General features: G+C 38.9%; 2 protein-coding genes across 4 annotated transcripts in view; one reads left to right on the top strand and one right to left on the bottom strand.

Moving 5' to 3' along the window:
- Positions 1-27,700, top strand: part of TBCD (tubulin folding cofactor D) — a 261,696-nt gene that overhangs the window by 50,854 nt on the left and 183,142 nt on the right. For all 3 annotated transcript variants that reach the window (XM_075903520.1, XM_075903521.1, XM_075903522.1), the window contains exons 13-14: positions 393-467; positions 10,222-10,316. In XM_075903520.1, the coding sequence (XP_075759635.1) occupies positions 393-467; positions 10,222-10,316 (170 nt within the window). The remainder of the gene's footprint in view (positions 1-392; positions 468-10,221; positions 10,317-27,700) is intronic.
- On the bottom strand, positions 17,680-20,528 carry ZNF750 (zinc finger protein 750). The gene is made up of 2 exons (XM_006118706.2): positions 19,099-20,528; positions 17,680-18,397 (listed from the first exon to the last, which is right to left on the bottom strand). Exons 1-2 carry the CDS (start codon positions 20,526-20,528, stop codon positions 17,680-17,682), a joined length of 2,148 nt encoding a protein of 715 aa, XP_006118768.1.

The following is a 27,700-nucleotide window of genomic DNA, read 5'->3' as shown; positions in this document are numbered from 1 at the left end:
CCTATTACTTATGATCGTTGCAGCACAAGTTATGACACGTAGCCCATGTCTCCTAGTATTCTTGGATGGAGGTGGAAGCTGAGGCAGCCAACTAGGAAATTTTAACCAGGGTTGGGATTGGAATGATGTGAAATGATTTATTTTAGGTCTCTTTTTGCAATACTGTTTCTTCCCAGTTTGCTGATCCATATTTTCTTCTTTTCCATTTGAAAATCTTATTTTTTTGCTAGGCAGGTTTTGTAGCTTTTTAGCTTCTAGTCACACTAGGACACAAATGTTGAACAGAGTTGAAATAATGTGTTGTTATCTGTAGTTTGAATCTTGTTATCTGAGTGTAAATGTTTATCTTAAATTACTGTCATTAGAAAATCACTGTTCTTCTCTTTTTGCAGGGTTGGCAGAATAACTGGAAGGCTTCCAAAAGAGTTAGCAGATGATGTAGTTGGGTCTCTGTTGGACTGCTTTAGGTAATTTTTGTATATGTGCAGTGGCTTGCATCCTTGGATTTTAAAAGGCTCCTATGCTTTGTATATCATTTCACAGCTGTCACATGGCCATTTCTGGAGTGGGAGGGCAATATTTAGGCAGATAACTGGTCCAGAGCACACGTAAAACAATAAGGAGTTTTGGAATTTTGGTCAAGGGCACTGTGGTAAATTCCTATTGAATCTTTAATGGCCATGCAAGTTTGAACCTTTTAGGGTCTAATAAAAAGAGTAAAGCAGAATTTTGAGGTGATTTGGGCTGCTTAGACTAAGCTTTTCATGACGTATCTGTGTTCAAGTTATGATATGCCGTATATATAAATTAATTTGGTGGCCTTTCCCATCATACTCTCTAGTGAATATTTTTCCACACAACAAATTACGTAGGCATCGTTTGCTGTGATTTGCAGTGTGGCATGTTTCAGGTCAGGAGTGAGATAAATTGGCAGAGTAGTATAAGGAAATTTGAATAGTGTCATCCTACGCTGTGGCTCTGGCTAGTACTGATGTTATTTCATGTTCACGAATACCACAAAATTGATTCGCGAGTATGAAAAGAAAAAAAGAATGTATTCTTTTACAGATAAGAGCAGAATTGTTGCATATGTAAAAACTAAATTGCTATGAAACCCTTTTCTTCCCATTATCCTGAAGTTGTCTGTTGTGTTTTAAAAACACCAGAAAAGGGAGAGGAGCACATGCATGGTTGGTTTTACACATTACCTGTCTTAAAGTTAAACATTCAGAAGTAATGGTTGCTTTCTTGAGGTAAAAGTATATGACCATGGTTGTCTTGCTAAATACTGCATCAGCATTTTGCATACAAATCCATACATACCTTTTGTTACTAAACCTAGACGAATTTGCAAGCCTTTAACCAATACTAAATGTTCCTCCTTAGATATGTGTTTTCTTGTATGTAGCCTTCAGCATGTCCAGGGACAATTTAGAGTGTAGTAACTGTATGTCAGATGTTGGCTTGGGGAATAGCATAACTAGGAAATTCTTACCATGTTTTATTCATAGTGGGAGAATTCAAATAAAGAAATATCTAAGAATGGAATAACAGTAGGTCAAAAGATACTATGGGTGTATGATTGGAGGGTACACCCAGGCAGTTGGTTTGCTGCACGCTAGAACATTGTAGCTTTATTTAGCTTGTTGCATACTAAATAGACATGTCCTTTGTGCATATGGAAACAATCTTCCCTGGTTTTGTTTTTTGAATATTGCAATAGATTTGGAAATATTTTATACTCAGATAATCTCACTCTGGGAATGAAGTACTGGATGTATCTTTTAAAATCTCTGAGGATGCTCAAAAACTGTTAGCATTATTGGTCTTAGAGAATGTCAGCAAAAATACATTTTTCTACATATTTTTATCTGCTTCAAGAAGGGGTATGTGTGCAAACCACATTATATATTACACTTTGGACCAGAGAGCAATGAAGAAAAGAAGAAGAAAAAAAAGAGGAACTAATTAATACTTATGGTAGATGCTACCTTTTTGCTATGTGAGCTACAAATTCTGCGATTCTTTTCCCTCCCTCCATCAATTTTTTTTTAAAACCATCATGATAGTTGACATTCTGTGGGTTGTTTTCTTTTTGACCTGTGCATTAATGTGATACTAAGCATGTGAACCAGTTTGACTTAGACTCTTGAGCTGCACAATTAAACTATCCAGCTTGGGTGGCTAAGCAACCACACTCTGTCAACAAAAAGAACCAGACCAGTGAGATGTTTCATGGCTCCAGGGTTAGAAAGCTTCACCTTCCTTCAAGTTCTTTTTTTCTTTTTTTTAGTTACAAAACCTAACCCCAAAACATTTCAGAAATCACACTGAGAGATGGGCTTGGGTAGGGCAGTTATGTAGCTGTTTGTTAACACTAGACAAGCATTAGTTAATTATATTTAACTGAACTTAAGTATTCACAACACTTAATTTTGCGTGTTACTGATTTGTACTTTACTTTTCTTTTTTCAATTATTTTCCTGTGGTTTCTCCCAAACTACTAGAACAAAAATGCTTAGTTAGGGTGGTTGATACAGTGCTGGAGTATTGACTTCAGCCAGCAGTGGCAATAATTCTAGCATTATTTGGCTGATCTCCTCTGAGATTGGTTTAGAACAGATACATAGAAAACACTTCCTCTGTTTTTGTATTGTAACAAGGAAAATGCCACGGGGAACCATCCAGTAGGTACACGTACATTTTGCACTAGTGAATATAACTAGACTTTATGTAGAGGTCAGGTTTTGTACAAGGATAGAGATAAGATATTCCAGGTTATCTAATTGAATAAGAGTCACTTGAGTCAGTATGAAATATGAAGAATTTCCATGACAAAGGTTCAAATTTAGAGAGCCAAATTTATATATTTCAAATCCTTGCTTTTTAACACTTTTGATAAACAATAAAATCCATGAAAAAACTGATTTCAAGATTTATGCTTGTTGGAAAATGGATCAGCGAGATTGTACTAGTGATACTGGTCTGGAATGGATCATAGTCTGCCTTGGCATGGGCCATTGAGAAAGCATCATGTCAACTGAAGTTCCAGCCCTGGTACTGAATACAGACATCATTTTGAATTGGCCATTAATGTACTGTTTCATCACCTGCTTCCAGTTGTCTTTGCTGTGATGCCACATAATCTGGGCAAAAAAAGATATTTATAGTGCTGCTGTATTGACTTTTGGGCTATTGTGGAAATGAAGATGAATCTGATGGCCATGATTACTGAGAGATGAGGAGCAACTTTGGTGCTGTTGTGGTGGGTGTCCGCTATAGACCACCAGATCAGGTGGAAGAGGTAAACAAAGCTTTCTTCAGACAACTAACAGAAGCTTCCAGATCACAGGCCCTGGTTCTCACAGGGGATTTCAATCACTATGACATCTGCTGGGAGACGAATACAGCAGTACACAGATAATCCAGGAAGTTTTTGGAGAATATTGGGGACAACTTCCTGGTACAAGTGTTGAAGGAAGCAACTATGGGCCATGCTCAGCTTGATCTGCAGCTCACAAACAGGGACTGGACTTCAGAAAGGCAGACTTTGACTCCCTCAGGGAATTGATGGGCAGGATCCCCGGGACACTAGCATGAAAGGGAAAGGAGTCCAGGAGAGCTGTCTGTATTTTAAAGAAGCTTTATTGATAGTGCAGAAACAAACCATCCTGATGCTCAGTAGGAAAAGCAAATATGGTAGGCAACCGGCTTGGCTTATCAGTGAAATCATTCTCGAGCTTCTTCACAAAAAGGAAGCTTACAAGAAGTGAAAACTTGAACAGATGAGCAGTGCTTGGGATTCTTCTGTCCCAAGTGCAGTTTGGCAGAAAAGGACCTGGGGATTACAGTGGATGAGAATCTGACTAAGTCAACAGTGTGCCCTTGTAGCCAAGAAGGCCCATGGCATGTTGGGGTGCATTAGTTGGAGCATTGCCAGCAGACCTAGAGAACGATTATTCCTCTTCGTTTGGCAGTGGTGAGGCCTCATGTGGAGTATTGCATCCAATTCTGAGTCCCCCATTACAAAAAGGATGTGGACACATTGGAGAAAGTCCAGCAGAGGGCAACAAAAATGATTTGAAGCACATGACTGATGAGAAGTTGAAGGATTTGGGCTTTTTTAGTCTCCAGAAGAAGTACAGGCAATCCCCGACTTACGCGGATCCGACTTATGTCGGATCCGCACTTACAAACGGGGCTTTCTCACCCCGGAGCTCGCAGGCAGCGATCCGCCACCTCGACCTCCGGGGCGAGAAAAGCTGCTCCCGGTGCCCCTGGTCTGCTGGAGACTGTCTCCAGCAGACCAGGGACACCGGGAGCGAAGCCGCAGCCGCGGCGGGGTCCCGCGCCTCTGAGGCTTTGCCAGAGCAAAGCCTCAGAGGCGCGGCACCCTGCTGCCGCTGCGGCTTTGCTCCCGGTGTCTCTGGTCTGCTGGGGCAGGCGGGGGGGGGGGGGGGGGCAGCTAGTGTGCCCCCCCCCCCCCCCAGCAGACCAGGCTTGTGGATCCTGGGGCAGAGCAGCTGGGGCGCTGCCGGTTGGTCCTGCAGCGCCACTCTGGGCACTACTGGACCAACCCGGCAGCACCCCAGCTGCTCTGCCCCAGGCGTCCTGATTCAGCTGCTGCTGAAACTGACCAGCGCTGACTACAGGAAGCCTGAGGCAGAATTGCTCTGCCCCAGGCTTCCTGGAATCAGCCGCTGATCAGTTTCAGCAGCAGCTGACTTGGGAACGCTTGGGGTTCTTAAGCTGAATCTGTATGTAAGTCAGAACTGGCGGTCAGTTTCAGCAGCAGCTGAATCTGGACGCCAGTTCCGACTTACATACAGATTCAACTTAAGAACAAACCTACAGTCCCTATCTTGTACGTAACCCGGGGACTGCCTGTAGTAGTAGTGGTGGTGGATAGCGGGGTTTGACAGCAGCCTTCATTTGTCTGAAGGGAGATTCCAAAGAGGATGAAAAGTGGTGGCTGATGTTAGAACAAGTGATAGTGCGGGAGATCTAAATTGGATATTAGAAAAAACTATTTCATTAGGAGGGTGGTGAAGCACTGGAATGGGATACCTATGGAGGTGGTGGAATCTCCATCTCTAGAGATTTATTATTAAGTCCTGGCTTGACAATGCTCTGGCTGGGATGATTTAGTTGGGGTTGGTCCTGCTTTTTGCAGGGGGTTGGAATCGATGACTTCCTCAGGTCTCTTTGAACTCTATGATTCTGTGACTGTGTAGAAAGGGTTCTGTGTGGACATTACACAGGCAAAGGAGACTAGTTTTGTAAGAGCTTCTCTTGCGAATGAGTGAAGCAAGGCAGCCTTTTAAATTCCTGTTGGAATCCTAGCCATTTTGTTTTCCAAACTTTCATCAGTCTGAATGGAATGTTGATGAAATCACTGAGTAGAAGCAAAAGTTCTTACCAAGAGGGTGAGGAGGGGAGAAGAGCAGTGACTGATTGCAGTGATCCAAGCTGGACCACCCCTGTGGTTCAGGTTGGCACCGAAGCAGTACCAGGTGCTGATATGCTATTCCTCCTCCCTCCCTGGGTTGTTCTGCAGGGAATGTCAAGTAACATTCGCTGATGTTGTTGTTCTTGGCGCTTGATCATCCTTCAGCTATATCCTATTAATAAGGTTATGATTTTGATGAGGCAACTTGGTACATTTTATGGCAGAGGGACTGGAAAAATAAGTCACAGAAAGGTCACTAAGTATTAGTTTTTATTACACCACCACACATAAGGGTAGGAGTGGGTAAAATGTGTCCCGCAGGCCAGATGTGTCCCACCAAGCTGCAGGATCCAGCCCATGACCCAGCAGGAGCCTCAACCAGGCTCCCTGCCTGCCCTGCCCCTGCATGGTGTTCAGAAAAGCCATCTGCAGGGCATGTGCACCTCTGAATGCTGTGAGCCCAGGGGATGAGGGGGAGAGGCTTTGCATGCTGCCCCTGCTCCCCCGCCCCCCAGCACAATTGGCCAGTTCTTCATCAATGAGAGCTACCTGTTTGAAGAACAGGTAGTGTGCGAAGTACATCACCCCCTCTCCTTTCAGGCTTGCAGCCTTCAGAACAGCACACGTGACCCCTGCAGCTGGCTATTCTCGGCAGCCTGTGGCAGCATGAAAGGCAGGGAACCAGCCTGAGAAACTTGCTGGGCTGCTTGCTGGGAGTTGCCCAGGTAAGCATCTCCTGGGCAAAGCCTGCCTCTGGCACTCCAGCCTCTTGGCCCCCTCCCCCCCATCCATATTTCCTTTCAGACCCTGCACTCCAATCCCCTGCCCCTCCTCTGGCACTCCTACCCTAAGTAACCCAAACCCTCTGCACAGCAGTCCCCTGCCCCAGATCACAATCCCCTCTTTCACTCACACTCCCTCCGAGATCTCACACCCCCTCCTGTATTCCAATTCCTTACCCTGACCTCCATCCCAGACCCCGCACCTCCTCAGTTAATATCATGGAAGAGTGCAGCCCTGAATCATTTACCAAATTCTTATAGTGGTCCCTCCATCAAAATTCTTGCTCACTCCCTCACAAGAGTATAGTGTAGGTGCTGAGAGGTATGGACTTGAGAGGCGGGAGTGTGAGCTCACCATGCAGCAACAGCTCCTGTGCTGCAGGGTGGGGCTGTTCCGTACTTGTCTAGATGTTGCAAACTGGCACATGTGGTCACAACACTGCTAGGGTTTGGCTTATCCACCCCTTTGTAGATGGAGACAAAGCCCCTCAGGCAGCAGGTCACAATGCCACTATATAAATTATACTGACACTTCAAAACCCTATATTTAGGTGCTGTGTGTGTGGGTGTTTTTTGTTTTTAATTTAAGGATGTGTTTTTCAAATCTGGGCGACGAAGTATCTGATTAGTGATTTGCTTTTTTTTCCAGAAACTTCTAGGATATATTAAAGGCAAGGAAAATAGAACTCTGCCTTGAATCTCCTAAGAATTGAATACCAATGGGGATTTTAATTTTGTATGGTTGGTCCTAGAATAATTTTTTTCTCTCCTCCTTTTTTTAGGTACTTGAAAGCTGTTATGACCCCTTTCAGTCTTCTCTTTTCCATACAAGACAAACCCAGCTCTTTCAATTTTTTTTCTCATGATCATATTTTCTAGACATTTGATCATTTTTGTTTTCTTCTCTGGATCTTCTCCAGTTTGTCCACATATTTCCTGAAATGTGGCGCCCACAACTGAGTGCACTACTCCAGTTAAGGCCTAATTAGTGCAGAGTAGAGCAGAAGAATCACTTCCTGTATCCTGCTTATAACATTCCTGTTAATATCCCAGAATAATATTTGGTTTTTTTGCAAGTGTCACACTGTTATCTCATATTTAGCTTGTGGTCCACTATGAGCCCTAGATTTTCTTCAGTACTCCTTCTTGGATAGTCATTTCCCCTTTTGTATGTGTGCAACTGGTTATTCCTCCCTAAGGGTACGTCTAAACTACATGCCTCTGTCGGCAGAGGCATGTAGATTTGTTTTTTCAGCAAAGGCAAATGAAGCCGCGATTTAAATGATCGCGGCTTCATTTACATTTACATGGCTGCCGCGCTGAGCCGACAAACAGCTGATCAGCTGTTAGTTGGCTCGCGCGCTAGTCTGGACGTTCCCCCTGTCGACATCAAAGCCCTTTGTCGGCAGCCCCGGTAAACCTCATTCCACGAGGAATAAAGGGGCTGCTGACAAAGGGCTTTGATGTCGACAGGGGGAATGTCCAGACTAGCGTGCGAGCTGACAAACAGCTGATCAGCTGTTTGTCGGCTCAGCGCGGCAGCCATGTAAATGTAAATGAAGCCGCGATCATTTAAATCGCGGCTTCATTTGCCTTTGCTGATCTGTCTAATCTACATGCCTCTACCGACAGAGGCATGTAGTCTAGACACAGCCTAAGTAGAGTACTTTGCATTTGTCCTTACTGAATTTCATCCTGTTTACCTCAGATCATTTCTCCAATTTGTCCAGATGATTTTGAATTACAGATCTGTCCTCCAAACCACTTGCAACCTCTTCCAGCTTATCATCTGCTGCAAACTTTAAGTGTACTCTCTATGCCATAATCTAAATCACTGATGAAAATATTGAATAGAACAAGACCCAGAACTGATCTCTGCGGAACCCTACTTGTTATGCCCTTCCAGCATGACTGTGAATCACTGATAGCTACTGTCTGGGAACAATACTCCAAACAGTTATGCACCTATCTTTATAGCAGTTTCATCTTGCATGACAAGACTGTATCAGATCCCTTACTAAACTCTAGATATACCAGGAGTACCACTTCCTCCTTCTCCACAAGGCTTGTTACCCTCTCAAAGAAAGTTATCAGGTTGGTTTGACATGATTTGTCCTTGACAAATCCATGCTAGGCTCCGGTCATCTGAAGAAGTGGCTGCGCCCATGAAAACTCATGATACCATCTACATGTTTTGTTATTCTTTAAAGTGCTACCAGACTATTTATTTGTTTGTTTACCATGCTGACTGTTACTTATCACCTTATTATCTTTAGATGTTTGCAAATGGATCCGTTAATTATTTGCTCCTTTATCTTTTCTTGTAGAGAAGTTAAGCTGACTGGTCTGTAATTTCCTGGGTTGTCCTTATTTCCCTTTTTATAGATGGGCACTATATTTGTCCTTTTTGTATCTTCTGGAATCTCTTTCATTTTTTGTGACTTTTCAGAGATGGTTCTGATAGCTCCTCAGTCAGCTCTTTAAGTATTCTAGGATGCTTTTCATTAGATGACTTGAAGACATATAATGTGCCTAAGTAACTTTTTAACTTGTTCTTTCCCTCTAGTAGGGAAATCTACCCTATTTTCATTTAAAAAAATGAGTAGTCCTGTAGCACCTTAGAGACTAACAAATACAAACATTTGTGAGCAACTATGTTAGGTCAAATCACCACCAACCTTCTTAGTGAAAACTGAAACAAAGAAGCCATTAAGCACCTCTGCCATTTCCACATTATCTATTATTCCCCCCCCCTTCAAGTACGGGGCCTACCTTGTCCATTGGACTGTGGTCTTCCTCTTGCTTCTAACATATATTTAGAATGTTTTCTTGTTACCATTTATGTTCCAAGCCGTTTGTAGTTTATAGGGGTTATTTTTATTTGAATTTTTGTTACGTTTTTGGTGTAGGTTTTGTTCCGGAAAGGTAAACATGGTAAAATGAATACAAGAGAACATAATACATTAACTAGATTTACCTGTACTGAGGTGCTGGGATTTGCAAAGGAGGCTTATAGTGTTCCAGCTTCCTGACAGAATACATATTTTAATCTATTTTTAAAAATATTAGATGAATGCTCTGATTTGTGTAGTTCAAAGAAGCTGTGCTTTGTAAATATGCTATTAAAAGTAAATGTATTGAAAATCCTTCATTAACTTAAATTTTAGAATTCTCACTGGTTTCATATTTTTGTTTAGGTTTTCTTTCTTATTGTCATCTTAACACAAAATAAAATGTGTATGTGAACATGATGTTGAATTGTACACACTTTCTCCTCCTCCCTGCTATTTGTTTCTGCCATCTCAGCAAATGTGCCCAAATTTTGAACCACTTTTTGTATTCTTGCTCTAGATCTTAATTATCTGCCACTGCCAGTCACACCAATTTCTTCAAAAGCTTTTGTGTTGTGGATAAAAATCCACTATAGATTAGAGTGAAATTCTCTCACTCATATTTTATTTCTGATGTTGATAAGCACTTGTTTATTCCAGAGCTAGAATGCAATTACATGAACACACTGTAGCACCTTTCTGTCATGCTCTAGTTTACTGAAAATATTTTTTTGATTATGATCTTTGATGGTAATTGGTACAAAAGTATCTGAAGTTTGACTTTTTATTTGTATTTGAAGGTGGGTATGTTTATAGCAATAAATGGTTTGAGCATAGTGTTGTTGTTGATTCTAATAGTTACACCATTTCATCTGAAGAAGTGGGTTGTGCCCATGAAAGCTCATGATACCATCTATATTTTTCTTAGTATATAAGGTACTGCAGGACTATTCGCTGTTTTTCAAGTTTTTTCATTAATATGGTAGTTAAAGTAGGAAAGAACAAACATTTTAAAAATATTTATGCAGTGCTCCTAGAATTTGGGAAAAATGTCCACTCTAATATTATGATTAGCACACACACAGCAATTTGGATTACACATGATAAAACCTAAAAAGGTGAAATTAAATTTAACAGTATTTCTGTGTTCTCAAATTAGTTTCCAGGAAACAGACAATTCTTGGCATGGTGGATGTCTGGCTCTCGCTGAATTAGGCAGAAGAGGATTGTTACTCCCTTCCCGTATCGTAGACGGTAAGGTTTTTTTTCAATCTCAGTTAAGTCTACACAGTAATACTATATAATAGCATAGTAGTTGTGTATTTGGCAACAGACTTGTATGCGCTGACATAAGTTGGGCTATTAATGGCCATAGCAACATATCTATTAAAAACATTTAAGACATCTTTGTTAATAGAACTCATAGTCTTCGGTGTGTCTTTAAAACCAAATAAATAAATTTACTCTTCAAAATAATTACTAGGATTTATTAATGTGAGCACATATAATAGTTTGATATACTATATATTTGTTAATGTATTTATTCTACTTTTTAATTTTTTGTTAAGTAGTTGATCATTAACTTGCATATTTATGATCGTTTGCATTGATCTGTACTACTCCATCAGAACTGAAAAACCTGGTGTAAATAAGAATTTTAGTAATTTGTTACTCGTTTGTTTACTTCTGTTAGTAACACTGACATTTCTACAAAATAACCAATGTCTTTGCATGCATTTTATACGCAGTAATGCTTGCAAGAATTTCTTGGTTACCATGGGAGAGGGTCGAGTGCAAGAGTCCATGTGTTTGCAATGTAATACCACAAGGTTATTAGATTATAAGCACTTTGAAAGAAAGATCTTCTTTTTGTTTTGCTGTATGTATTTTAACTACTAAAAAGTGCCACATTCTTATAAACGACCAAGTGTTGTTGTAAAAAACTTTGTCAGTTTATATTTAGGAAAATGTAAAATATAAACTGAAACAAACAGCTCCCCCAGAACAAAACAGCTTTGACCAACAAATGAGCAAACAAATATAATCAAGTAAGTCCCTTAATTTAAGATGATCAGATGATGTTGAAGAAGGTAAGGGCTGGATAGAAAAGCTTGTCTAGTTTTCTATGTTAACCAATTTTTGTGCACTTGCCTAAATTCTGAGGCACCAGATTTTGGTTTTAGATGCCTAGAGTAGGGGACTGACTTGAGATTGTCCTGCCTCACTACTCAAGTAATTTGCTTGGTAGTTGAAATAATTGAGACTGAGTGGATAAAGTTTTAATTTTCAAAGCCTTACAGAATATATTTGCAGAAAAGCTCCATTAGCTTCATGGCCTCAAAGTTTGTCCTATTTTGAAAAAATCTATTGATTCTGTATGTTCTCTTTATTTCAGTACTGTTCCTCTTCATTGTCTATCGTCATGAAATGACAAATGCCAAACTTGTATTTCAGGAATACAAGAAGCCTTTTGCCATTGCCTAAAATAATTCACTTATCATAAAATGGTGGAGCCTCCTTTTTATTTCTGAATAATTTTAGAGATTTTTTTTTTTGTTACACAGGAAATCTTAATACTGTGCAAATATCTTTCTGTTGATACCACTATCTAATTACTTTGGTCCCAATCCTGCAAATGTATATTTTATGGGCAATACTAAGTACATGAATAGTCTCACTGAACTCAAAAAGTTGCCTGATAATGCAATATTTTCCAATAATAATATGGAGACTGTCAATTGTAAATTAAGGGGTTCTAGGAAGTGTGGAATCAAATGTGGTTGGTTGGAATCCTGGTGCTGCCAGTGATTTGCTATATTCCATTGAGCCTCATCCCTTTGTCTCTTAGCCTCAGCTTTCAGTTTGTATGACATAGGGATAGAAGTTATACCTCCCCTGCCTTCCTCACCTAGATGTTAATGGTACGAATATCCAAATTTTATCTATGGATGGGCTGGGTGTTCTATATTAATCCCTGGGTTTTAGGGTGACAAAGCAATCTTTAAAGCTGAAAGAAATGTTCTCAATCTCTAGGTAGATACAGATTAGAAAAAAAATATTCTGGGACACTGCTGCTGCTTGATCATATAACAGGAATCTGTGGTGCAGTCCTTCCCTGTGGATTGCAAATGTAAGTTGCAAATAGAGGCTATATAGACTCAGTTAAAGATGTCCTTTTCATATCTTCCGTTTGCTTATCCTAACTAATCAGTGTCACAATCTCAATCTTATCTGGATTAAGCTTCAGGCAGTTCATTCTCCTTGGTGCACAACTTTCCCCCATATTGAGCCAGGAACTCAACAGCACTGGGTGTTTATCAAAATACTGAAAATAACTGAGCCCCTATCTCTGCAGTAATCCTTTAAGCAGCTTCATATATGCACACTGCACAGGCAAGACAAACAAGGGAGCTACATGCAGTTCACCTTAGGAGGAAGAAGCAGCTGCTCCTTCCCACCTTCTGTGAATACTCATTGGATAAAAAAAGGGAATTGCCCAAGAGTATCATATCCACTCCTGCTGCGATCTGTGTGTGCGGGCATACTTCTGAACCAACTCCTGGGTGATCAGACTAAATGTATGTCTGTAGGAGCACTTGCTGCATATATATTGTTTCAGAGTGCTGTGCAGTAACCCTGCATATGGACCATTCTGCCATATAAAAAGTTCACTAGTGCGTATTGACTACTGTGGTTTCAAACAATAGGATGCAAAGCACATTAAGAGCTGATTGAAAATTTTGCCATGAAAAATCACTACATGCTTCATTTGTATAAGGCTGAAGCATTTCATTTAGACTTTTGTTTTGATGTACTGTCGATGAAACACTTAGATCTTGTCAAAAAAGTTCTCTGGGAAATTTCAAAATGTTGACTTTTTTTCTGATTTGGGATGAAGGAATACTTCAAATATCTGAATTTACCTTGGACTGGAAATCGAGTTTCAACCAGCACTAATCAAGAGTAACCTCTCCTTTTTTAAGGGCCCAGAGCAAACTGTTCTAAGAAGCAGCATAACTTATCTAAACCATTTCCTGATGTGGCATTCAGCAAGTTTATACCAATAATTGAATTGCCCATTATTGCTGTTCTACTAGGTTGTTTTTGCCTCCTTAGTTTCTTTCTCAATATTCTGCAGTCACCATCACTTACATATACAGAGATTAGTGATGTGCATAAAATGTTTCTGGTCTTCATCCCCAGTGTTTTATGCTACACCAAGCTTCCTTTAAAGAAGACTCCTTATGGAGACTGAAGATGAGGCACTGTCTGCAGTGGGTGGGCGGGTGGGAATTGAAGTTGTAGAAAAATTTGAGAAAATAAAGTGAGACACTGAGTTGGAGGGCATTTCATACAAGAGCTTTAATGGTCTCAAGAGCAAAGTACTTGGTCTATTAACAAGAAACATTTCCCTTATTAGAAGAGATCATTTTCAGAAAGACAAGTCAATAGTGTACCCATTTATTGTTAGGAAAAGTGCTGAGGGTGATTTGTGGAATTGTGGGTTAGTAAACCTGACTTTAAAGAACAGAAAAAAATGAGAGAAGTTTTTAGCTAGCTAATTATAAAACACCTGTCTGAATATACTGCAGTGGGAAAAATAGCATTTAACCTCTAAGTATGAAACATGCTTCTTTTAACTCTGTTATAATACTGTCGAAAATTAAAACAAGTGAGGAGAACTGGTGTGTGTAGTTAATATAAAGGTTAAATGACCTTTGATGAAGTTCCTCATGGAGGACCATTAAACAAAATGAGTAATAGGCTGTAAGACCTGCAATGGAATTTTTTTTGAAAGGCTTTGGATAAGATATATAAAGCAGCTCAGCTCCTGAGAAGGGCAGTGGGAATTTTGTAGGCATGATGCTAAGAGAACATGTGGAAAAGAGGCATGTTCTTATAAACTAGGAATATGAAGTTTGGCTAAGAAAATATATACAAGAGTCAGTAACAAATTTGCTGGAGGAGATCAGCCATATGCTCGTGTCTGTCCTTTCCAATAGGTGAACATATGAAGAAATCTGCAAGCAAGCAAGCTTTGCATATTCAAGGAAATGGATACAAGGAATCTTAAGAAGTATCTCTGGGTATATCTATAGAGCAATGTAAGCTGAGGGTTAGTGGGACTTGAATCACTGGCCTGAGGGGAAGGCTGGGCTTTACATTTTAACCCTAGGTCTAGGGCTCTAGTGTTCACAGTGCAGTGCTCAGACCTGAGTCAAAGTAATCCTATCCTAGGTTGCCTAGTGGCCCTCCCCCTCCCTCGGTGTCAACACTCTTGTACCATGAATGTGTTGCACTGTGGGAAAACACTACTGCTATTGCTGGGATTCAGGTCCCCATAAGGAGCACCTGAGTACATAAACTTCATAATTAGTTCCTTTTGATGGCTCTCTCAGGATGCTTGAAATTCGACTACCATGTAATCTGACAATTAAACTGAGTAACATTTTCAGAAAAATACCCACTTGCCCTTGTTCCGAGGGTAATTAGAACATCAGTCTCCAGAGCTGTCAAAGTATTACATTGAAACTTTGCAATTCTTAATTTTTGAATTAGGATGTTTGTGTTTGGTTCGTTTATTTATTTTTATCTATTTGTTTTGAAGTTTGACAGTATAGGTTTCAGAGTATACACACTCCCTCCTCCTCCTCCTCATCCTTTGCCCAACTGCTACTGACTTCAGAGCAGTGAAGTGCATGCTCATAACTTGGGGTATAGTGTTCTCCAACCCTCATTAAAGCTCCCTTATCTCTGCCCCTGCTGTCCCCTGGCATACAGGGATTATTGGGTAGCAGGGCTCCCATTTTAGCACACTTGGGGGCAGGATAACCCCCCTCCAACATCCTGATAGCCAGAAGCTGTCTCCTGCCTGTCAGCTTTATGCCCTGCTCTGAGCATGGAGGAGACTGAGCCAGAGCCACAGCCATGAGAGGCTGTGGGGAAGTTTTGGGGCTGGCTTCAGCCCTCTGCCCTGACAGTGCATGCACATGCAGCTACAGGGAGAGTAGGAGGGGGCCTATGAGCAAGAACCAGGAAGTGGAGTAGGGACCAAGTAGCTCATCTGCAGGGAGAGGAAATGGCAGGGCTCTCAGCTCAGCATGCCTGTGAGAGGGATGACCTCTAATATTCCAGCAACCGAGAGCCACCTCCCTGTCAGCTTTGCTCCCTGCTCCAGGCAAGCTTTATGCAGCAGCAAGGGGGAACCAGAGTAGGAGCTGCTGCCACGGTGTGAGGAGCAGGAATGAGAAGCGTGCTTATCCATGCAGCAGTTCTGCTCCTGGCTGCTGTGCTGGCTACCTGCAGCCCTGCTCTTCTTCTGGGATGCATTTGGAGGACTTCCAGGACTGAGTCAAGCCAGGGCTGCATGCACATAGGAAAGCCAATAGGGCTTGGGACCTTAAGTCCCAGCTTAACACGGGCTTGGACCCTCCAGCCTTACAGGATCCAGGGACTCTAGGTCTGAGTTTAGGTTAGTACAATTGGTATGTGGATGCTCAAACCCAGGCCTCTGTAGTTGTGTAGACATACCCCGGGTACAGCTAATCTATGGAACTCACTGCCTTGGTACATTATTGGTGCAATTGGCTTAGTCTTACTAAAAAAAAAAAATTAACCTCTACTATCAACTTTATGTACAGTACTAAGGATAAAGTAACTCTCTTCGTTTATCTTCATACATTAAGGCATTAAACTAAATACCAGCTGGGGGCAGGGAAAATTCTCCCTATTCTCTCCTTCACTAGGAATTATGCAGTTAAGTACGTTATAGGTATCATACACCTTCTTCAGAAATAGCCAGTATTCATGACAGTTGGATTTCATTGGCATTTTCAGCTATCTTAGTTCCTCTGTTCAAACCCAAATTGGTATTCTGATGTTTGAAAATCTGGGGGGGGGGAATCTTTTTTCCTCATGAAAGAATGTAAATTAGGAATATCTTTTATATAAATGAGGAACTTCTGTATTAAGTAATCAGTTGGAGTGAAAGGTGTACTTGGTTTAAAGTGGATTATGGTTGATCTTGCTTTGTTTTATTCAGACTGATTGGGCAGTTTCAATTTTTTAATGCTAGTTACATGTGTAGCTACTGTACAAGTCCGAACACAATTTATGACTCATAAGTACAGTTTTTTGCTAAGCCTTTGACAAAGCTTGTCTGGATAACGTCTTTGTGGGATTTTAGGGAGTGCCTGCAGTTTACCAAATGGTTGGGATGGATAGCATGCAGATTGATTCACCTGTAGCTTTCCAATGAAGGAAAAATATCTTAAGATAATAAACTAGGTGGCTGATATGCTAGGCCATAATTCACGTTAACTGCTAGCTCAAAAGCAAAGATTCATGTTTAACCTGATATTGATTGTTTTTGTGCAAACACACTTTATCAACAATAAGAACATAGACAATTTATTTGTTCCTTAATCATTAAAATATATGGAATTAATAATTAAAGTACAATGAATTTACTTTATTTGAAAAATGAGACATTCTTGTATACAATTATAGAATTAGAAAAGAGTTTGTCTGCAAAAGCATATTAAGTTCCATAATTTGTAATATACATTTACTGAAATTGAAACCTTCACCAGCAGTATTTCCTCAAATGAAATAAATTGGCATAAATATGCGTTTAGAATGGGATTTCCAAAGGAGTCTGAGTGTTCAGTGCCCAAATCCCATTGAACTTCAGTGGAATTTGGACACCTAAACTTTTTGGAAAACCTCAATGTTAGGGGTCATCTGCACATAGAGTTGTGCTGGTTTAATTCAAGCTTTACATTTAAACGGATTGAGTTAAACTGTTGCAAGCCCTGTGTGAGCACTTCTATTTCAATTTGAGAGGCTTATTTTGGTTTAAATTTAAACCTATTCTTAGCCAACTGAGAGAGTTTCTGGGCCTTTGTATGTCTGTGTTTTTCTGAAGGACTAATTTGATGTAGAACAGGTTTAATTTAAACCAAAGTAAGCCTTTCCAGTTGAGAGAAAAGTGCTTATGCAGGGATTTGAACAATTTTAATGAAATTGGTTTAATTAACTTGATATGAGCTTGTGCGTACCCAAGACCTTACATTTCTTCAGTACAACCATTGTGGTGTATTCACATTCAAAACCGTTTTAACACTAAGGTCTAAATAAGCAAGTGGAATTTTAAGCTGAATTTAAACTTCTGTACAATTAAAAATTATTTGTTAAGAACCAAAAAAAAGACCCATTAAACAAAATTAAGTTAAAATGGTATGACAGTACATGATCAGTATATTATTCCTTAAGTTTATAAGTCTTGTAATAAAATCAGATGTAAAAGAGTTTCCATACTGCAGTTCCCAAGAATATTAAACATCTGTCTCATGTACTTTGGCATTCATAACTTAAGCTAACCAAAGGTTACTCATTAAAATACAAGGTTTACACATAGGACATTTCATTTACTTAAAAACATTAGTACAAAATTATAAACATATTCTATTTACATGCTAGTTTTTACATAACTTCTTATGACCCAAACAAAAACATCAATCAAACCAACAAAAAATGTTGGTGTGGAGAAACTGTGTAAGCTAGCAGACAGTTTCTCCATGATGTAAAAGGAAATACATTAGCAAGTGAAATAATATTAGGATACTCGTGTTCTCTTTCTAAGAGTAAACACTCTGCTGCAGTCATTGGGTCTTACTCTTTTAGACCCTTGCTGTGATTTTGCTGATTCTTTTTGATTTGTCCTTTTTTGTCCTTTTGCTTTGTGATTGTGGTGATTACCCTGAGTATCTGAAGAAATGAGGGTAGGCTCTGTACGTGGACTACTACAGTCTTGAGAATTTTGCTCTTCATTGTCCTTTCTTACTTTACTGGGACTATATGCAGCTAGCTGACAAAGAGCAACAGCTGCAGTTTGTTTTTGTTCATCAGAATTGTCAATTACTCTTAAATCTTGGACTTCAGTACTCTGTGCCATGTAGGAAGACTTGTCAAAGGCACTGTTAGAATTCTTTGTGTTGTATACATCTTCAGATTTTTCATTTTCATTATTTGGAGTAGTGGCAGTTCCAGCATCATGTGGCAAACTCTGAAATGAAGTTTTCAGGCTGACGGTGTTGCAGGAATCTTTCACTGAGAGGTTCAGAGGCATGTCTTGTAATTCAGTAAAATTCTGAATTTCCATTTTGGAAGCATTTTTGTACAAGTGTTCATGAACAACTCCTGTGTGTGTGTCAGGCTTCTTTGAGAGATTAAGTGGCGTTATCCCTGTATCTTCCTCTGTGTTGGACAAGGAGGCCTCACTCTTTGCTTGACTTTCTGTCTGAATATGTGTATCTTCTTCAGCGACGTGAACACTGAAAGGAATGGAAACAAAAAAACATAATTTGTTAGGTTTTTATTTGCTGATGGGGCAGGGGGAGGAGAAAAGTTTGACCAGAGCTCTAATTACAATGGGCATTCTTTAAATGTGAAAATCAATGTAGCAAAGAACAAATTTGGTAGTGTTCTGGCTATTTCTTTAGGTATAGGGAAAAGTGGGAGAGTAATGGAACTATTGAGGTAAGTTATATATTTAAGGAAAACTGACAAGCTCTATCAGGTGACCACTGTACTTACAAGTTTTATGGGAGCTGGTAGTAGGATTGCCAGGTGTCCGGTATTGAACTGGACACTTAAGTATTTTCGCCTCCTGTCTGGTAAAAAAAAAATTCAGAAAATACTGGACACCTAAAATGTCCGATACTTTGATTTTTTTTTTTCCTGGCCAAGAGGCAAAAATTCCGGGCTGTCCGGCTCTACATGGAGGCATCTTGGCAACCCTAGTGTATACTGGGGGCCACGCTGGGGTGTAGTGCTTTTTTCTTTGGCATTTTTTCTTAAACCATCTGGCAACCATAGCTGGTATCAATGCAAAGTATACCATGCATATAATTTTTTTATATACACAGTGGTGAGATAGTCTGTGTCATGGACATTTAAAATATGAATAGAGTTGTCTTTGTTTTCCTCTAGTAAATCTTGAAAAAGCAATTTGCAGAGGATTTAAAAAAATTACCTGGTAGATGAATCTCCTCTATCTTGCTGGTTCTGCACATTTTGGAGGAGAGGTGATTGATCTGTGCTTTTCCTCGCAAGTCTGAAGGCTGAGAAATTTTCTTCCAGTTGGTCATATTTGCCAGTTACTGTGGAAGACGATTTATTACAGAGGTCAAACAGACCTTCACAAACATGGCTGGTCTGAGTGAAGTTAGTTGGGCTGGGTCTACCAGGTGAGCCTGTTGCTGCGCTCCCTGCACGGGGGCTCATTTTGGCATTCTCTCTTTCATTTGGATCTTCTTTTGAATGGTTTTTAGCATGCAGCAGTGGAATTTCTTTTTCATAATCAGTCTGCTTTTTCTGGGAGCTTAATTGGTATTGTGATGGACTTGAAGTTGGGTACAGCAAAGTAGATTCTTCCATTAGATCAGAACTTGGATCTCTACTAATACCAGCTACACGTGGAAATCTATAAAATGGAAGATCTGTTGGTCTGCAAAATCCATATGGCATTGGGGGACTGGAATGGTACTGTGGGAGTAATTGGTAGTGCTCATATGATGATGGGTTTATTGGCTTTGGGAGTGGCCCAGGATGGGGAAGAAAATGTCTTTGATCTTGGGTTCCATAGACAGACAGCACAGAGTTTTCACACTCTGAGTTACTTGGAAGCAAGTAAGGTGCATAAATAGCCAGCCCATGGTCATAACAAGGGGATGAATAGTCTGGAATCATTGGATGCATATAAGGTGGAATGGGACCAAAACCTTTTGTGGGAGGAACTTTATGTGGAAACTCTGAAGGGAGGAACGGAGAACCTGTTTTCCATGGGTGGTTTGGAGCATGAAATGCAGACTTTGCGTGAAAAGGCAAGCCTTTGTTGTTTGAATTAGACAGGGATATCATTTCAGCTACCTCAGTTTCTGGGCCTTTGCTATGTCTGTGCTCTCCTACAGGGATGAAAGCTGAGGGCCTTATAATGCCATCCAAAACAGGCTGCATGTTGATTACACTTTCTACTGAAGTACTGGCAGGAGTTAATTCCTTCTGAATTACAGGCTTTTGTCCTTGACCTGATTTATTTGTTGTCTTACTTTGTAATTCTACATTTTCCTTGGCGTCATCTTTTGCAAAAGTATATTGAGGCTTAGAATCCAGACTTGATAGACCATTTGTTATAGATTTAGAAAAAGCTGATTTTGCTGTAGGTTCTATCTGGTTGATCTGTTTGGGCTCCAGTGAACTGGACTTTGGACACTTCATAACTCTATCCTGCTCTGATACTAAAGTAATTGAGTTTTTGCAGAGACCATACTTCATATGGTTAAAAAGGTGGGATTTCTCATTGCAAGTAAAGGGGCACTGAAAACACTTATATTTAAAGGGCTTTCCAGGAGGTCTTGGGATATAATGAGGTTTCTTTGGCTTACGCTCTTTTATGAGACTCATTTTTCTGCTTTAATGGTTATATTTAATGTTCCTTTTATACAATTTTTTTTGCTGTTTTCTTCAGTTGCAAAATCTGAATATTTCCAGTTTTTCTAGTTTCAAGAATCTCTCTTCCGATTTAGAAAGGAAAATTTGATTTGAAGCCAGCTTCTCTGTTGCAAGATGTCAGGGAAAAAGTAACGCTCCAATAACTTATAGTACAGGAACTGTAACAGAAAAATTAAAGTAAAATATGCTGTCTCAGAAGAATTAAATAAAAATGAATGCATTTTTTGAACATATCTATCTGAAGTTTTATTTCCATTGAAATATGTCAAGCACGTATTACCAGTATGTAAAACCAAGTGGGTGCAAATAGGGATGTTAAACTTTGATTAATCAACTATTCGAGTAGTTGATCCAATTTCCTTAAACTACTTGATTAGTTGATAAGGTGTGTGCTTGCTATCCTGCTGTGCCGATCCCTTTGAAATGTACAAGAGCTGCCCACCGCAGTAGGGACACCTCTGCTTCCTTGGCCTCTGGGAGACAGTGCTGGGGGGAACCAGCTTTTACTCCGGCTCCCCCACCACCAGCTCCTGTTCCCTTCCTCCCCCTTGCTGCTTCTCTCTGGTAGAGGCAGCAAGGGAGGGACGTGACTAGTCAAGTGACTACTCAACTATCTGATAAGCTTACGCTTACGGGATAGTCAACTAGTTGCTAATATACCTAGGTGCAAAGAAAGCTTAAGTCAAAGTTTTCAGGCTTAGGTGCCTGAAGTTTGATATCCATGTGCACACTTAGGCACCCAAAGGAGTGGCCAGTTTTTTTCAGAGCTTCTTCTGAAAACTGAGGGAACATTCATTCCAAAAGTAAATGGGACAAGAAAAGAGTGTAGGCAGGTGGAGCTGTAGGGGGAGTTAGATGAAGGGGGAGAAGCTGAAGGGTGAGTTCTGGCAGCAGCAGGTCGTATGGGGCAAGCCTGTCAGGCTAGCTGGAATCCCTCCTTCTCTTTTGCCTGGCTGGGAGTTTAGGAGAGAGAGTGGGAGTGGCTTGACCCTTAAGAGCTGACCCAGTCTTTCCTGAGATCAGCCAGCATTCCTGCTTTCCATGACAGAGCATCTCCTGGCAGTTTAAGCAAATTTCTGAAATTTGGTCAGTCTGAATGGATATGTTAGGACCAATGGTCCCTCTGTTTTTTTCCTTCTATGTGCAGAATAAATTTTCTTACGTTAACTGAGACATATGCAGATGTGCACCACCAGTAGAAATACATGCTGCTGGCTGAGAGCGCTCTGTTAATCAGTTGGGCAGCATTTGCATCCCTCCTGGGTGGCCACCTAAGCGCTAGCTTATAGGGAACACTGCAGTACTGACTCATGTCTGAAGAATAAAACCAGCTCTCTCACTTTGGGTCTTATTGAATTCAGTTAAAAGACATGGTCATTAGAATATCTAGCATAAAGAAGAATGATCTACTTGACTAACATTTCACAAACTTCATCTGTGTAGGTGACCTTGGGGAGGTAAGAGGGGCAGATTTGAAAACGTGTGTGCACAATAAAATATTCAGGTAGAAAGGAGTCAAATAACCATTGATTAATAAGGGGCATGATCTAAAGAAGTGGATACTTTATATAGCCTGATGATTTTTGTGGTCGATAAGTCAGGAGGGCTTGTATCAACTTGTTCCAGTATGTTCACTGATTCTGAAGGCGTGAGAACCTCTCAGAGTCAAGTTCTCATGATTTTATAGGATGTGTTATGGCAGAGATCTAAAAACTGATGATTTCATCATGAGCTATGAGCATCATTATCAAAATGATGACTGTTGCAAAACCATACTGTATCTATTGTGTTACCCGAAACTACAGGAATCCTAATTGTGAGTGACTAGTGTAATTTTGCTATTTTTCTCAGCTTTACTTACAGAAAAGGTTGAATTAGAAGTATTAAAATGTTAGATTGAGGAAAATAATTACTGGTAACTACTTGCTGTTGATATTTTATTTGAAGTATCAAGATGTTTTAAACATTTCTTAAATCAGACACTTGATTAATAGAAAATTATGTGCAAGAAATTAATACTGAAACCTGAAGGCAAAGCTAGAAAATTGCTGCTTATTTGAACAGGTACAGTAATTCTAGAAAAATGTTCTTGTATTACATATATCTTGTGTTTTCTGCTATCATAGAAATGTAAGTATTTACTGTTTTTGGTTGAATTGTAATCTTAAAGGCAGCTTAAATAAATTCAACAATACTTTATGGGAGGGAAAGCTACATTTAGATTTTGCTATTAAGTATGTGATTTAAATAAATAGCTTTACAACTATTTAAATAACTAGAAGCAAATTACTGAATGGTAATATTTAATATATTTCAGTAAATAAGGAAAAAATTAAAAGTTTCTGTTTTCTTTTCCCCCCGGCATATATTCTAGTTGTCTCAGCATGATGTTAGTAAAATACATGCCAGCATGCTAGTATCAGTCATTTTGTTAGAATTAAGATTCTATGCATAGAAAACACATTTCCTAACAAATGAAATTTAGCTAGAATTTCTGTGAAATGTGCAAGCATTGCTCTTGCTAAAATAAGAAATGGAACACAAAATTGGGTGATTTTGCCCTTGTTTTGACTGAAATAAAGCTTGTTTCATTTTGACTAATGTATAACTAAAGCAGAGAGCCTATAATAGACTTGGTCAGCTCAGTTTGGACTTGTTAGTCTTTGTGCTTTCTTGAAAGTACCAGAACTAATTATGCTTCAAGAGAGTGTTGTCAAAACAAACTATCTAGTGCATGCATACTTGAGCAGTTTACATCAACAGTTTGAGTTTGTATTTGAATTTCAGATGACAGTATTTATTATAAAGAGATTATTTTTCTTGTTAAATTTCCTTTCTGATTAATAATGTAAATTCAATATTTTCTTCTTTGTGTGTTTTCCCTGTTGAGTAGGAATAATTTGAATAATATTTTAACTTAATCATATAAATGGATTGCTGTACCTTTCAAAGCTAAAAATTCAGATTTTAGGACTTAGCAATGTCTTCACAATGTGTATATAAAAGGCGAGTACTATAAAAGCTTTATATATATATTTTTAAAAGTTTCTTTTATCCTAATGTGATTTTTACTCAACCAGAGTGATACCAGTCGTGCTTAAAGAAGAAGTTGCCCTGAAATCTCATGCAATAAATAAATAAGTTGAGGGTCATTTTAAGATTTTCACCCCTCTTAATTTTAGGCTATTGTTGTCTCTATGTTTCCTCCTTACTAGCAGTGCTTTCCAGAGAAGGACTAGCGAAACCTCTTCTGGTTGAAAATGCCAACAGTAAAATGCTTCTGGTTCCAGTAAAGGCTGAGAAATCTTGTTCCATTCTTTAAGTAAAACCCAGCAATATTTGCCGGAGAATATATTGATTAATTTAAAATAATTATTTAATCACAAAATGAATAGAGCTAGGAAATAATATTAAATGGTCTAAAATGGCTGTAAATTTTTAAAGTTGATGTATGTGCAATACATGAAAATTATTTACCTCATAACTGTACTATATGTCATTTTGTGTGCTGGGGAAATTAAAAATTAAACTTAATATTAGAATAGCATTTTCAATGATCTCATGAGGAAAAGTTAGTTTTTCCTTAGAATCTGTGTAACATACACCTATAGTATCTAAAATTTATCATAATCTTCAGTCAGTCATAATTTTCAAGTAACACTTATAGATATTTTTATTTCATTACTGCAGTTACCTATCTTTTAAAATTCACAGTGTTGTATATAATAATTTTTAATGGAAAATACATTTGGTTACTGCTTGGTGAAACTAAAACAGAAGTGTTCATTGGCCTTTTATAAATAACTTACTTATGGTAGGCCTTTTAAGGTAGACCAGGGGTAATCAATTATTTTTGGTCACATTGCAATAATGATAATAAGTAAATATATTTTTTATGTCTATTTTGATGGATTTGGCCTATGGTCTACCTGTTCAGTACCCTGGACTAGACTGTCATTTTGCATAACAGCCCCTTGCCTTACCCCTCATCTCTAGAAGGATGTCATTTTTATGGCCACATGTTTTCTTTTAAAGAGACAAAGCTGTTACCAGTCTCTTATTTTCATACTATGCTAGCAAAACCTACAAGAAAGAATATTGTAAATGTCACTGTACATATAAAGTTGGGATGGGGGTGCTAAGTGGTCAAAGTTAATTAAAAAACCTAATCTACCAAACAGGTAGTTCCAGAATTGCTTTTATTGCAAACAGTGGTGGTAATTATAATTTTTCTTTATAGAACATTGTATGACAGGTTGTGCAACAGTTTGTCATACGCATTATAGCTATATGTACTTGATTGTTGTTGCATTATTCCTTTTGCTGATGTTGATTTTACTGACCAAGAGTACTCATTGGGGTGGAACATGAAGAGCATGCTATAATTAAAATATTGTGATGTGGCATTATTGCATAACTCAAGGACATGCCATTGTCACCTAACTTGTGTGTTGCAAGAACAAGATTTGTGAGTTTTATTCCAGTAGAGATTTTCCAGTGATTAACTGCCACTCCCTCCTAGACTTTCAGATCTTTTTCAACTGAAAATTAAATGTTAGCACAATTCTAAGATGGTTGGAAGGAAACATCGGGAAGAGGGGTGGGTTGGTGAATAAATGCAATAAAGCATAGGAGGTTGGAGAGAGAAGGATTTAAAGCTGCATGAATAGCTCATCCAGGAAGCTCAATATATAGTACCCCAAATCTGTGGTGTAAATTCAAGATTAATAGTTTCGAACTTCAATTAATCAAAAACAAAGAGAACTGAGCTCAGTCGTCATTATAAATCAGTAATGCACATTTAAATAATTGTACACAATATAACCACTTGAGTTTTAACTAAATTATGATGCATTTTAATTCACCAAAGAGACGATTGAGAGTTAATAAAATGTAATTTTTTTTGTATGCTGTGTAGAATATACCTCCTAGAAGTGTAAAGAAAAAGTGCTCAAGATCTTATTTCTTACCAATTTTTAGATTGGTAAGCTATTTTATAGTTATAAAAAAATCAGAATATCTGGCGACTAAAGATTTTTGTTGCCCCACATTATACCACGCTAAGGATGGTTAATGTGCTTGTTGAACAGGTACTTAGAATATTTTTATTGGAAAAGTGTAATGGATGGGAGCTAACATGAAAAAATCCTTTTTCTCACAAAGTTAAGCATCAATTTCACTTAAAAAATGTTCTTGAAAGTTTTATCTGAAAGCTTCTATGCAATAAGTGCACCTGCTAGAAGAGGAGTTATTCTCCTTTTAGAGGCAGTGAACTATAAATTCTAAAAGAACAAGGAAATACATTTTGACCACTTTGTATTGGGTTCAAGTTTGATTACCATTACTCTTTAATTGAATTTAGGTTTAAAAAAGTACTCACCTGATATGTAGGTGGCTGAAATGTTCAAGGTGATCGCTGTTTCTAAGCTGTAGCTGTCACTGCGAAGAGAGAAGTACCTGTTTTGTGCTTGATGGCTAAGTGAAACTGAAGGAGGCTGTTTCAGTGGGAGGGATTTAAAAAGTGTAGGAGTTGAGCCCTCAGGGTGTAGAGATGCACCTGATATTACTCCAGCCTGAAGCTATGATTCATGTGTTTCTATCCACTGCTTTCGTTCAGCATTGCCTCTGTGTCTGAAATATCAAACAAAACTCTTGCCACTTTTGTGCCCTCCAACTAGCCTGTTAACTCTGTTCCCACAAACTGTCATGTTTGTGCCACTGCATAATGATCCACTGTGTAAGTGGTGTGAAACATAATGTAGATGTGTATTTATCTTATGATCTTTTAAATCCGTTTAGGTGGGACACAGATCACAATGATTAAGTGCTTGGTAAACTGCAAAAAGTTGCATGTAAAACACAGCAAGCTGCAATAAACGATATTTGTTTTTAGTTCTACAGCAACCATAGTTTTGTGTGAATGCCTTTGTATGTTTGGCTTTTTAACACATTTGCTTATTATCTTTTTCTCTCTCTTGTTATTGAATTTTCTTTGTCCTTCATGAGTCTCCTTTCTGGTGAAGGTGGGACTCAGCTTAACCCCAAGTTTGTTTGCTGTAGGAGCCTGCCAAAGCTTGCTTATAACTGATAGTCAAATGCACAGATACAGCAAATGGAAAGGAGACTTCTCTGTAGTAAATTGATTATCATATCCACACCCACACTCTTTTTGCTGTTTAACTTTGACTGTTGAGCAATGAAATTATAACCCTTTTGGTTGCATTACCACTTGCTTTTAGTTAGGTTTATAGAATCATAGAGTACTAAAATTGGAAGGGACCTTGAGAAGTCGAGTCCAGTCTAGACCATCCCTGATACGTTTATAATATATTAAATATGATCAATTTATTACTTGGTTTCTCCGAACTAAAGAAGACATCTAAATGTTAATTTTTCTAACTTATTGAATGAGGTTACATAGCCCATATATTCTATCCCTTTAAAAACGTTGACGTTTCATACTTTTTTGAAATAAATTCCTTAGTTTTTGAAAGTCAGAACTGGATATAGAGTCAAAGTTCATGCAAAATAGAAGGCTGTGAAACTACTCTCCACATTTAGTTTAACAAATTCCTTCATTTATTTCCCCTATGAGTTCAAAGAGAATTCAGGCAGTCAGCTTCAGTCTGGGCACAAATTATTTTGTCAGGGTTTTTTTTTTTTTTTCCCCCAGCGTGAGAATCAGTTGTGGAATTTCGAAAGAGTTTCTGCTGATGTGAAAGGGAAGGGTGGGTTTTTCTTGCTGGGTGTGTTGCTTCAGGAAAGGAAAAACCAGAGGGAATGTTTCTGAATGAATATGAGTTTGGTAATTTGCCACTGAGAGTTCTTGACAAGAACATTGTGTCAGACCTCTACATCAAGAATATGGAGACTAATAGAGAATTAGTTCTGTAAATTCTGTTTACTAGTGTTTTGGCCATATCCCCTGGCATAAACAGGCATGATTCTGGGAGTTGTTTGTTTATACCAACAGTGATTTTTGTCTTCCATAGCTGTTTAAAATCTGTGTGCTCAGTCCTGTTATAAGTCTGCACTACTGTCTCCTATGGACTAAATTGGAACTGTGCATATGAAATTTAATTTCATATTAGGCAGCAAGGTGTTTGATGTATGGTCTGCCTTTC

Source organism: Pelodiscus sinensis, chromosome 20 (genome assembly GCF_049634645.1).
Source record: "Pelodiscus sinensis isolate JC-2024 chromosome 20, ASM4963464v1, whole genome shotgun sequence".
Taxonomy (NCBI): domain Eukaryota; kingdom Metazoa; phylum Chordata; order Testudines; family Trionychidae; genus Pelodiscus; species Pelodiscus sinensis.
The sequence above is the reverse complement of the archived record's forward strand: the minus strand, read 5'-3'. Positions and strand labels throughout refer to the sequence as shown.